The following is a 13,082-nucleotide window of genomic DNA, read 5'->3' as shown; positions in this document are numbered from 1 at the left end:
ATTTATTGGATGATTGATTTCTACATCAGCATGTTCGGCAGGCAACTAGAGGGAGTAATACTCTTAATCTGATTATCAGTAGTGATTCATGTATTAAGAATCTGTAGATAAAGGAACCACTAGGTGGCAGTGATCACAGTGTGCTGAAATGGGATTTATTCAAAGAGGTAACTACATTCAGGGGTAAAGGGAAGGGTTTTTGCTTTCGTAAAGGTGACTATGATGGTCTGAGACAGTATTTAAATTCTACACAGTGGAACCAACTGATGATGTTACCAACAGCAAATTCAAAATGGGAAGCATTCAAAGAACTTATCTTGGAAGCTACTAGGCTTTACATACCAACTAAGAAATATTGTTCAAGGTTTAGGCCTAAATGTCAGATGAACCAATGAGACATATGGCAGAGAAGAAAAATGCATGGGATACATATAAATAAATGGGTGACGTGGAAGCCTAAGATAGATATAAGCTGGTCTGTAACCAAGTCACGAAGGAGATTAGGCAGGCGAAGGCAGATTATGAGAAATCATTGGCAAAGGATGCAAAGAAAAACAGAGAAGAGTTCTTTACCAATGTAATCTCTAGAAGTAAAGGGATGAATCAGATTGGTCCACTGAATATTGATGGTTCAACAGTTGAAGATCCTGCTCAGGTGCCTAACAAACTAAACGAGTATTTTGCATCTACATTCACACATGAGGAGTTATTCAGGAAGGGGAATGCCAGAGGTGAAGTAACTCTCACAGTGAGCTAGATGATTTTGTAATATCTGAGAGAAAAGTGGAGGAGAAATTGTTGAAGATAAACATAAAAAAGGCACTCGGGGTCTATCCAGTTATATTAAAGGAGGCAGCAAAGGAAGTAAGCAAACCCTTAGCTATAATTATGAGAGCTTCCTTGGACTCAGGGGAGGTACCATAGACTGGAGATGTGCAAATGTCACCCCAATTCACAAAGGAGGATCAAAGGCTGACACAAGTAATTATAGACCTGTGAGTTTAACTTCTGTTCCAGGAAAATTAATGGAGGCACTGGTTAAAGAAGCACTGCAGGATCATCTAGACAAGATTTCAGTTATCGCTCGGACACAGCACAGTTTTGTTAAGGGAGAAGCCTTGCCTTAACAATTTGATTGGATACTATGATGCAGTCACAAAAGAACTAGATGCAGGGAATAACTTTGATATTACATACTTGGATCTTATAAAGGCTTTTTATACTGTTGCACATGGAAGACTGCGGCACAAACTGGAGTAGTGTTGCATTGGAGGCAAATTGCTGCTATGGAAAAAGGGATGAGTGAGGGGGAGAAGACAGAGTGGTAATCAATGGACACTGCTGATCGTGGACTAATATTATTAGTGGAGTCCCTCAGGGTTCAGAGTTGGGTCCATTGTTGTTTTCTATATTTATAAATGATATTGATGATGGTATATCAAGCTTAATGTCCATGTTTGCAGATGATACAAAGGTTGGCAGGGTTCTTAAGGACACTACTGATGCTATGCTGCTGCAACAGGATCTGGAAAAGTTGAGCAGATGGGCTGAGAGGTGGCAAATGAAGTTTAACATTGACAAATGTAAAGTACTACATATGAGAAACAGTAACCCCAGAGCAGCGTATCAACTCTGTGGTACTACACTGACAGTGGTAGAGAATGAAAAGGACCTGGGGGTAATTGTGCAGGCAGATATGAAGTTTTCTGAGCAGTGCAGACGGACTGCAAGAGTAGCTCATGGTGTCTTGTAAATGATATACAGGACTTTTTCTAGCAGGGATAAGGAGGTGATTATTCCCTTGTACAAGGCAATGGTCAGGCCACACCTTGAGTACTGTCGGCCTCATTTCAAGAAGGATGTAGAGCTGCTGGAACGAGTACAGAGAAGGGCAACAAGATTAGTGAATGGAACAAAGGGTTGCTCTTACGAAGAAAGGCTTAAGTTTTGCAAATTACAGTGTCTGGAGATTAGGCACCGGCGAGGTGATCTGATAGAGGTATATAAAGCCTTGAATGGTTTGAGCATGCTCAATGCTGATGGGATTCTTCCTCTTGCTCAGAATAATCACCTGAGAGGGCATAAATTCAAATTGAGGAAAGACAGATGTAGGATAGATGTGCGGAAATTTGCCTTTAGCCAGCGGGTAGTTGGTTGGTGGAACAGACTTCCATTCCCTGTTGTGGAAGTTGATAGCCTAAATAAATTTAAGGCTCAGCCGGAACAGGTATTTTGAACAAACAGAGGGGTGAAATGGGAGTGGTTTTTTTTTTTTTTTTTTTTGGCTGATGCTGCATAAGCTTACTTTCTTGCTATGCCTCTACTAATGCTAATGACCAAGGAACTGGATGCAAAATACAATTTTCATATCACATACTTGGATTTCAGGAATACTGCTGTACAAACTGTAAAAGACTGCTGTACAAACTGTGGCATTAAGGTCTAGTTACTGCTATGGATAAAGTGATGGTTGAGTGGGAGAAGACAGAGGGTGGTTATGAATGAGCACTGCTGTTTGCAGACTAATGTTATTAGTCCACAAAGAGCTGAACACATTCACTGTTGGGCTCATTGTTTTCAATATTTATTAATCATATTGATGAAGGTATATCAGGCTTAATGTCTTAAGTTTCCAGATGATACAAAGGTTGGCAGGGAGGTTAATGATAGCAATCAGGATGAGCTACTGCAATAAAATCTAGAAAAATTAGGTTGGTGGATGCAAAATGGCAGTTGAAGTTTAACATTGAAAAATGCAAGGTATTGCGTATCGGTAGCAGTAATCCCATATTAACATACCAACCATATGGTACTACACTCAGGGTAACGGTAAATGAAAAAGACCTCGGAGTAATTTGCAGTCAGATATGAAGTTCTCTGAGCAGTGCAGACAAGCTGCTAGGCCAGCTCATTGGGCTTAGTCAATGATATACAGAAACTCTGCTAGCAGGGATAAGGAGGTGATTATCCCTTTGTACAAGGGCATGGTTAGGCCACATCTTGTATGTCTGTAGGCTTCACTTTAGGAAGGATGTAGATCTGCTGGAATGGGTGCAGAGAGGAAAAGCAGATTGGTGAAGGGAACAAAAGTGTGATCTTACTAAGAAAGGCTTCAGTTCTGCAAATTGCAATGTCTAGATACCAGTCACCTGTGGAGAGATCTGATTGAGGTATTGAATGAATTGAGTAAGTTAAATGTTTATGGCATTCTTCCTCTTGCTAAGGGAGCATAAATCCAAGTTGAGGAAGGATGATTATAGGATAGATGTGCAGAAGTTTGTTTTCAGCCAGCAGGTGACTGATTGCTGGACAAACTTCCATGTGTTGTTGTGGAAGTGGGTGGTTTGAATAAATTCAGTGAAGGACTCTAGACATTCTTGGAGTGTATGGGTAAACTATGTAGTTTTTGTTTTTTGGTCAATGCTTTGTAAGCTTGCTTTTTTGTATAATTTACCACAACTAATACACATTAGATAAGTTGTACATTGACATTAGATAAGCTGTACATTGTAACTGAAGCAATGGCTGGAGGAATGAATGGACTATGTGGCAGATACACAAACAAAATGTTCTCTGTTTTGCATAAAAACTGTTATAAATCATAAATTTTTACTATTTCTTAATGTGTATTTTTTTTTTTTTTAAATCGATTTCTTTGGTTGTAGTTCACTTTCAATTCACCTACCGCATACATTAACTAACTTGTTTTTTTTAACAGAACTACACCATTTACTTTTCAGCCTAACAACTGATGCGGCCCTGACAACAGAGAGCTAACAGATCATGACAGAAAATTATATTTTTACAAAAAAAATCACCCCACCAGAGCTGCAATTACCACATTTCACACCACTGGGATCTAAAGAGAGAGAGAAAAAAAAAAAAAAAAAAAAAAAATTCTGAGCTCTAGCAATGCAGTACATCATACAGTGTCTACAATTCTACCAGAATGGGCTTTTGGTAATAATGTAAATTCCTAGTTAACATTATAGTTTGACTTAAGCTGTTTTACAAGTAGTGGAGAGAGAGAGCTTGAGAAGGTGCAAGGCTCAACCAAGATTGTTACTTTTTAGAAATGGACAAATTGTGATTGACTCATTGTTGATTTTTTTTTTGCTCATGTGGATAAGTTCACTTCCTTGTCATTTGGCCTGATACTAACTTATTTCAGTTTTGCAATGTATGTTTAAAGTTCATCCTTATTTGCTTGCAAAGATTCTCAGAGTGGGTGTTCTTTTTTTTTTTTTGAAAATCAATTACTTTGGTTGTAGTTCACATTTGACACATCGATGCAGTAAAAGTGTGCTCAGAGGCAAACTATTCATCACCTGGTACCTTTGAGAATTTCTCCAATGGGATACAAACCCACTAATGGCAAACCATGACATCATCAGAGTGGAACAGAAAACTAAATAAAATTTGTATGCTTTACTACTTTTGATTTTGATCATTGGAATCTTTTTCTCCCACTGAAAACAAGGTCAAGTATTTGGCATTTAAACAAAGAGCAACCATTATTTGCAAATTTCACCTCTTATACCTTTTTTTGAATATACAGGTAGTTCTCGACTTTACGAGTTAATTCGTTCCTAGCGCGCACTAGTAAAGCAGGAATTTACCTTTTTTGAAAAACGTATTGGCTTCTGATAATGACCATTATAAGAAGCTTCAAAACAGCTGTCCTCACACTGTCACAAAAATTTTAAATGTAGAGTAGATTTCAAGTGATGTAATACAATTGAAAAATATATTAGCAACTTAGGCAGAATTATGGTTTGCAGTATTTGTTTCAAAATGAACACAAGCCTGAGCTTTAACAATCTGAATATTCTGTCTCTGGAAGTAGAAAGACCCCATGTTTGAAACTGAATGAACTAAATTTCATTTGATTAAATGTACAAGTTTCATTTGATTTTAATTACTGTGGTGAAACATACCCTGCCATCCTATAATACTATCCAGAGTAGGATACTTGAATATATTTTGTATATCATTCTTATCATCACCTGTATAGCCTTATTTGGCCAATTAAATGTTAATGTCTTATGTCGTGAATAGGATGTTCTAGAATGCACTAACAATTATAATTTTGCACCTGCATATAAAGATGCACTTGAAGACTGTATTAAAAGTGATAATGGGAAGATGTAAAAGTAGCCTCCCATTTTCAATGCAATCACAATATGTAAACAGGAAATTAACAGAATGATGAAACCATTATATGGAGAAATAAATGTTACACATTTTTTCAATATAAACCAAGCGTTCAACCATTATGTGAAGGAGACAACTATGCATGAGAATATGATATACAGTACAATAAAAATATTTAGCTAAAACAAACAATATTAAAAGTGGCTGTACAAAATTATACCTACTTACCGGTTTTACAGTTTGAAATATAGGTCGTTGACTGCATCTGTTCCAACTCGGTTCAGGAGGTGGGTATATTGGTTTACAAGCTTCTGTTAAAACTTTTCTATCATAATGAGGTTCTCGATATTTCCTAGACTGAATCCTCCTGTACCTGACTTGTGTCCACATTGGTAGCCATGTTTTGGCTATAAAGCAATATTTTTTATTAATTCGCTTTAATAAATTTATATGAATTAAAATATCATAAAGCATCTTGATCTCAACAGTATACAGGGTGATTCAGGAGGAATAGTAAATATTTTGGGAGGTTATAGTATTGATCATTCTGAGTAAAAAAATTCATATAAACATGTGTCCAATTCTCAATGGATACAAAGATACAGCTGTTTGAAACTGGCGTGACCCTGAATCAGATGTCACCAAGAAGCAGTTATAGCCTGATGATGTTTGGTGTTAGAAGTGTTGTTAAGAATGCTGCACATCTTCACACATTCTGAATATGCTGATATGGTGTTTGTCTATGGGTTTTGTGGTGGAAGTGCTACTGCTGATTGTAGAGCATATCATTGACAGTTTCCTAACTGCAGAATACTGGATTCAAGAGTGTTTACACAAAACTGTGAGACTGGTAAGTTCCCAGCTCTCATATTTCTTCTGAACGTGCAAATGAACAAAATGTGGATGAAATAGAACACATTCTTCAGTCGGTAGAATGTAGTCCTACTATTAGTAAGCGAAGAATTTCTACGCATATCAGTGTTCCCCAGACAAGAGTATGGCAAACATTACGTGAACAAGGTTGGAATCCATTTCATGTACAGTGGGTGACATTGAACATCTTCAACTAGGAGATGATGCCCAGTGATTAGAATTCTGTCAATGGATAAATGCTAATTGCCAATTAATTCCATTAATACTGTTCAGCGATGAAGCTACTCTCGCCTGTGACAGTATCAACAATACCTGTAACTCTCATAGGTGGTCAGACGAAAATCTACATGCCATTGTTGAAACACATTTTCAACAATGCTTCTTTATAAACATGTTGTGTGGATAAACATGTTCATCGACAATCAGTTGATTGGGCCTGTTGTTTTCCAAAATCATCTTACAGGGCCCATTTCCCAAGAATTTCTGCAAAATGAACTTCCACTACTATTGGAGGATGTTCCCTTGGCTACAAGGATTGGTATGTACTTTCAGCATGACAGAGCTCCTGCACATTATACCCATTTGGTGATACAATATCTAAATCGAACTTTCCCTGAACAATGGATCGGCCGAAAATCTACATGCCATTGTAGAAACACATTTTCAACACTGCTTCTCTATAAACATGTTGTGTGGCATCATCGACAATCAGTTGATTGGGCCTGTTGTTTTCCAAAATCATCTTACAGGATCCATTTCCCAAGAATTTCTGCAAAATGAACTTCCACTACTATTGGAGGATGTTCCCTTGGCTACAAGGATTGGTATGTACTTTTAGCATGACAGAGCTCCTGCACATTATACCCATTTGGTGATACAATATCTAAATCGAACTTTCCCTGAACAATGGATCGGCCGCAGTAGTCCCGTTCATTGGCCATCAAGATCTCCAGACCTCACTCTGTTAGAGTTTTGTTTGTGGGGATGGATGAAAAGCACAGTACACAAAGAAAAGGTGAATATAAGAGACGAATTGCTTGCTTGCATTTTGGATACTGCTGCCCTCATAAAGGAATGCCAAGACAACCTCAGAAGAACAACACGTCATATTACCACAAGAGTTGCAAAGTGCATTGAGGTTGGCAGTGGGATTTTCAAACATTTATTGTGAACTGCAAAATATTTGTCAATTATTTGTTTTGTATCATTCAAAAAGTCAATAAATACAAACAATAAGTCATTTATCGTTCTTTAATACATATCTCATAATGGTTTTGTGCGTGTCAGTTTCAAACAGCTGTCTCTCCGTATCCATTGAGAATTGGACACATGTTTATATGAACTTTTTTTACTCAGAATAACCTCCCAAAATATTTACTATTCCTCCTGAATCACCCTGTATAAGATAGGATAAAATTTGATACCCAAGCTATTAAACACAAGTGGAGGGAAAAACTGAAGTCCATCTTTGAAAACTTCTAGTTAATATAGAGAAACTTTCAAATCTGTTATTACATATTGTTATTTTCTGCAAAACAAATCTCATTTTTATCTCACTTTAATTTATTTTAATTAGACAACCATAGAATGGAAGGTGCACTTTCCTTTTTTAGGCAAATTTTTAAAGCTCATAATTTAGTAATTTTTAAATTTATAATTTCTTTAAGTTATTAAAATTTCATAACTACTATGTATGTGGTGAAACTTTCAACAAACTAAGTGGATTACTATGAGGTGAGTACTGAAAATTAAGCTAAGCTATATCTATGATCTAGTCATCACAGCACATAAGGACTCCTTAATATAACATCAGTCATATTGTTATTTATAAATGATTTGTGGCCTGTAAAGTTTTATTTCAGAACCATATACAGATTATCATATAGTGATAACACTCACGATCATGTTAAAAATAAATATTTTGCTATAAATTTAACAAATTCCTTGCCATTCAAAAAAGTTTAAATATACAAATAATAGCTTAATGTACAACATCCTGTTTTTTATATTAATGTAGGAGGTGGACAAAATAATGGAAACAATTGTTTCTGTAATTAATAATAGTTTTTGTTAGTTAGTTAGTTATTTGGTTTTTAGGAGCATTAGCAACTAAGGCCATATTGCTCCGGGAATAGGCAGTGGTCTGACCTTTCCGCATCCTCCGTATTTGGTGGTGACGGGCTCGAACCCCGGTCTAATCAAGAAGTGTGTGCTACGCACTGCTGCTCCTTCCCACCTGGCTACGGAGGTGCCTAATAGTTTTTGTAACGGCTGAACATGGAGTGATAATATTTATGAACATGGAGTTCATTTTATCCTTATTTATGAACATGGAGTGATATTTTTCTTGCAGGTAAAAACATCTGTTTTTATCATCTTTTCATCTGTGATGAAAATATGATAAAAGCAGATATGATATAAAAAGGTACATGAAGAAATGACTAACCTATCTGAATTCTGCCCAGACAATAGGTGGGAATACACGTTGTGAGCTGTGTAGATCAGATCAACACCAGAAAGACTGTGCAAGGCTCACTGAATAGAATTTTTTTCAGTATGGTCTGTGCTTGTTAACAGGACAGACTGTTTTTACAGTGATGGGATACACTTAAATAGAAGCGGTGCAAGAATAATTCTAGATGCTATCAAGGCAGTGTTAGTTGGGTGGGTAGAGGTGAAAATGATTCTTACACTGCTTCTATTGGAACATGAAGCAGCCTGGAAAGCAAAGTGTCGTTGAATTCAAGCCCTGCTGTGGATCATCATGGAACAAGTAAAAAAATGAGCTGTGCTAGAGTGACTAAGAGTAAAAAGTGCATATATACTAATGATAGGAGCAGAGAAAATAAATTTTATGAATTTGAAGTAGTGATTAAGTCAGCGGTTCCCAAACTACTAAGATCTATTGACCCTTTCAAAAATCAAAAAATGTTTACAGACCCCTTCAAAAATAAAAAAAAAAAGTTTATGGATTCCTATATATATACACTGGGTTTTCTGAAAAGAAAATTCAGTTTTGTTTAAAACAACTGAACTTTATTCTTATTTTTACATAACTATATAATAATAACTTTATTTATCATCAATTTGCTATACACAGAAGGAATAATTGACCAGTTCCCGAGGGTCCAAAATTTTTCAGACCACCTGGAACTGGTCTACAGACCCTAGTTTGGGAAATGCTGGATTAAATAATCAAATGCAGACAACGTAGGGATATCAGAAATATGGTGTCAACTCAGACATAACAGTTGAAGAATTAGAATATGAAGAGTGCAATATGTACAGAAAGGACAGGAGGCTAGGAGAGAGTTATGCTTTTAGTTAAGAAACATTAAATCAAAAGCAGTGCATCATGGGTTGCCAGTGCAATGTTGAGTCAGTTTGGCATGACATACGCACTAGGAAAATGAAGACGAGAGCAGGAGCGTGTTATAACCTAATGACTGTGATGAACTTAACAAACAACTATACAGAAAAACAGAGTGGGCCAGTTGTTGAGTTTAACGACACATAGGCTGCTAGGGCCATATTGTGTCTTTCTAATGGTGAAGAGTGGGCCAGTAAATCAGAATGACTTACAATGGGGGGGGGGGTTAACTTTCCAGATGTTGATTGTAACTTGTGGGTTGATCACTCACACACTAGCAAGACTTTTGTGCATTTATTGACTGATTGCATTTATTTACTGTTTTCTGCAGCAGCATGTTAGAGAAGCAGCAACAAGAAGCAATACTCTTGATTTCATTATCAGTAGAAATTCTTGATGCATTAAGAAGGTAAAAAACCCACTGGGTGGCAGTGATGACAGTGTACTGATGTGGTCTTTACTTAAAGGAATAATTTCTCTTAAAGGTGTAAAGGAAAGGGCTTTTGATTTTTATAAGGATAACTACAGTGACCATAGACAGTTTTTAAATTCTATATAGAGGGAACAACTGATGATGTTACCAAAATCAAATTCTAAATGGAAAGCATTCAGAGAAGAAATCATCGAAGCCTACTAGGCTTTTCATACCAACCAAAGGAAATACTGTTCAAACACTTAAATGGATGTCACATGAACTAATGAGACTTGTGGAAGAGAAGAAAAATGTATGGGAGCATATAAATTATCAAGTGATTCGCAAGCCTATGGTATATATAAATTAGTATCTAATCAAGTCATAAAGGAAGTTAGGCAAGCTAAGGCACATTACGAAAAATCTCTGGTAAGAGGAATGTACAGAAAAGCATCAAAGACTTTTTTTAACTAGCTTAACAGTAGAAGAAAGGTATTGAATACATTGGTCCATTTGATGTCAATGGGTTAATTGCAGATGATCGTACTCAGGTTGCTGACAAACTGAATAGGTATTTTGCATCTGCATTCCACACGAAGAATTCTTGAGGGAAGGGGATGCAGAAGTTTATCAAACTCTAACAGGGAATTAAATGACTGTGTGATAACTGAGAGGAAAGTAGAAGAGAAATTGTTGAAGCTAAACATAAAAATAGGAAGGTCAGCAAAGGAGGTAAGCAACCCTTATCCATAATTATGAGAGCATCTTTGAATTCAGGGTAGGTCCCTATGGTTGCAGATTCGTGAATATATCCCCAATTCACAAAGGGGATCAAAAGATGACCAAAGTAATTACAGACCTGTTAACTTCTGTTCTAGATTATGCACTTTTCTTTTGAGTAAATGCAATGTGCCTTTGTGTACAATAAAGAGTTCTAAATGTTCTTAAGAATCACTTAAATACCTTCAGTGCATTCAAAGGAGCAATGAAGACATGAATAGCATATGACAATTATGAAACAACACAAAAATAAGAGATGCCTTTGTGGGTTTATATGCAGAGTATTAAGGCTACATGATGCAGAGAAACAGACCTTTTCTGCATCACCAAAAGTAAAATAAATAATAAAATAAAATAAAAAATAATTAGCATATAAGCAGTAAAATAAAATATCTTTAATATTTTACTTTTACTGGTTATATGCCTCATTATTTGTTATCCTATGGATTCCAGTACAACTGGCCCATTTATTGTCATAAAATAAAATAATAATAAAATAAAACAGCATATTCATATTGTTCCCACATGGTAGCCATCCAATTCTGCTCTGAATTTAGCCAAAGTCTCTGCATCTACCACTCTGAGAGAAAACTTGTTCCAATATTTGATAGCCAGGTGCCTATAGATGAATTGGTCTTCTGTTATTCTCTGAAATTTTATATTTGTGCCCCCACTCCCCCAGTTATTGTTTTACCTATAAAGGAGTACAAACCTCATAAATTTTACTCAATTGCTGCAATGTTTTATTTACCTCAGTTAGAACTACTTTAAATGTCTCTTATTCATTTACACTCATCTGGTCATCCTTCTTTGAACCATCTCTAAGAAACATTAATATATTATTATTATTAGTAGTAGTAGTGATGCAAAGAAGTAAGCTTGTAAAGCATCGGGGCAAAAAAAAAAAAAAAAAATCACTACCCACTTCTGTCAATCACATCAAATATGTCTAATGGAGATTAGGCACCTGTGAGGCAATCTGATCTGACTGAGATGTATGAGGCCTTGAATGGTTAAGCTCAATTCCGATGGGATTCTTCCTCTTGCTCAGATTACGCACCTGCGAGGGGCATAGATTCAAATTGAGGGAAGACAGTTGCAGAATAAATGTCCGGAAATTTGCCTTTAGACAGCGGGTGGTTGATTTCTGGAACAAACTTTCATCTGTTGTTGTGGAAGTTAGCATTAGCATTAGTAGAGGCATTTGATGCAAGAAAGCAAGCTTATGCAGCATCAGCCAAAAAAAAAAAAAAAAAAAACCTCTTCCACTTCACCCCTCCGTTCGTTCAAAATACCAGTCCAGCTGAGCCTTAAACTTATTTAGGCTATCAACCTCCACCACAAGGGATGGAAGTCTGTTCCACCAACCAACCACCCGCTGGCTAAAGGCAAATTTCCGCACGTCTATCCTACATCTGTCTTTCCTCAATTTGAATTTATGCCCTCTCAGGTGATTATTCTGAGCTAGAGGAAGAATCCCATCAGCATTGAGCATGCTTAAACCATTCAAGGCTTTATACACCTCTATCAGATCACCTCGCTGGTGCCTAGTCTCCAGACATTGTAATTTGCAAAACTTAAGCCGTTCTTCGTAAGAGCACCCCTTTGTTCCATTCACTAATCTTGTTGCCCTTCTCTGTACTTAAGTTGATAGCTTAAAAATTCAGGAAAGAACTAGACAAACTTTTGGAGTGAATGGATGGATGAAATTAAATCGGTAGACGTATTATTTTATTATGTTTTTTTTTAAACTGATGCTGCACAAGCGTGCTTTCTTGCATCATATGCTAATACTGCCTCAAATTTTTTCATATCTATCCTACAGTCATCCCGTTTCAATTTGAATTACGTCGGCCCATGTTCAAATATGTTCATATTATAAAAGTTAATTCATCATCAGATCAACACACAAATAATTAAAATCCACACCAGAAATTCCGACACCAGTTCAAAAAAAAAAAAAAATCCAAAGATATTGCAAAAGCATTGAAATTATTCATTCAAGCCATGTTAGAAAATATATTTAATTTCTCAAGAAGATATAAAAATTGTAACCACTTAAAAAGACAAATAAGCATGTATTTATATTTCAGTATATGTATATTATAAACTGAAATATAATATCACCTGAAAAGCGCGAGCCCAGTTGACAAATGCCGGAAGCCGCCATTTAAAAGCCGGATAACAGGGCATTCAAGTTGCCAACTCTTAAAATAAACGTCAGGATATCCAACAGAGAAAAATGAATAGAAAGGAAAAATCATGTAGCTGTATCATTCCAGTAGACCAAATTTCATAATAATAATAATATTATTAATATTATTATTATTATTATTAGCTATATGGGGTAAGGAAGCCTGAGGCTTATGCAACACCAGCCAAAAAAAAAAAAAAAAAAAAAAAAAAATTCCCCAAGTTACCCTGAGAGAGAGAGGCCTCAAAATTAGAAGGGAATCACCAAGAAAGAGAATGATGATATCCAACTCAGGAACC

General features: G+C 36.3%; 1 protein-coding gene across 2 annotated transcripts in view; it reads right to left on the bottom strand.

Moving 5' to 3' along the window:
• Window positions 1-12,823, bottom strand: part of mRpL10 (mitochondrial ribosomal protein L10) — a 32,818-nt gene extending 19,995 nt beyond the window's left edge. For both annotated transcript variants that reach the window (XM_090387039.1, XM_090387040.1), the window contains exons 1-2: window positions 12,717-12,823; window positions 5,383-5,561 (exon numbers count right to left, since the gene is read on the bottom strand). In XM_090387039.1, the coding sequence (XP_090243165.1) occupies window positions 5,383-5,561; window positions 12,717-12,759 (222 nt within the window). In that variant the 5' untranslated portion in view covers window positions 12,760-12,823. The remainder of the gene's footprint in view (window positions 1-5,382; window positions 5,562-12,716) is intronic.
• Window positions 12,824-13,082: the final 259 nt, after the last annotated feature.

The sequence above is a fragment of the Mastigoproctus giganteus genome, chromosome 13 (assembly GCF_048544385.1).
Source record: "Mastigoproctus giganteus isolate SK-2022 chromosome 13, ASM4854438v1, whole genome shotgun sequence".
Taxonomy (NCBI): Eukaryota; Metazoa; Arthropoda; class Arachnida; order Uropygi; family Thelyphonidae; genus Mastigoproctus; species Mastigoproctus giganteus.
Note: the sequence above shows the minus strand (reverse complement) of the source record. Positions and strands in the feature narration are given on the sequence as shown.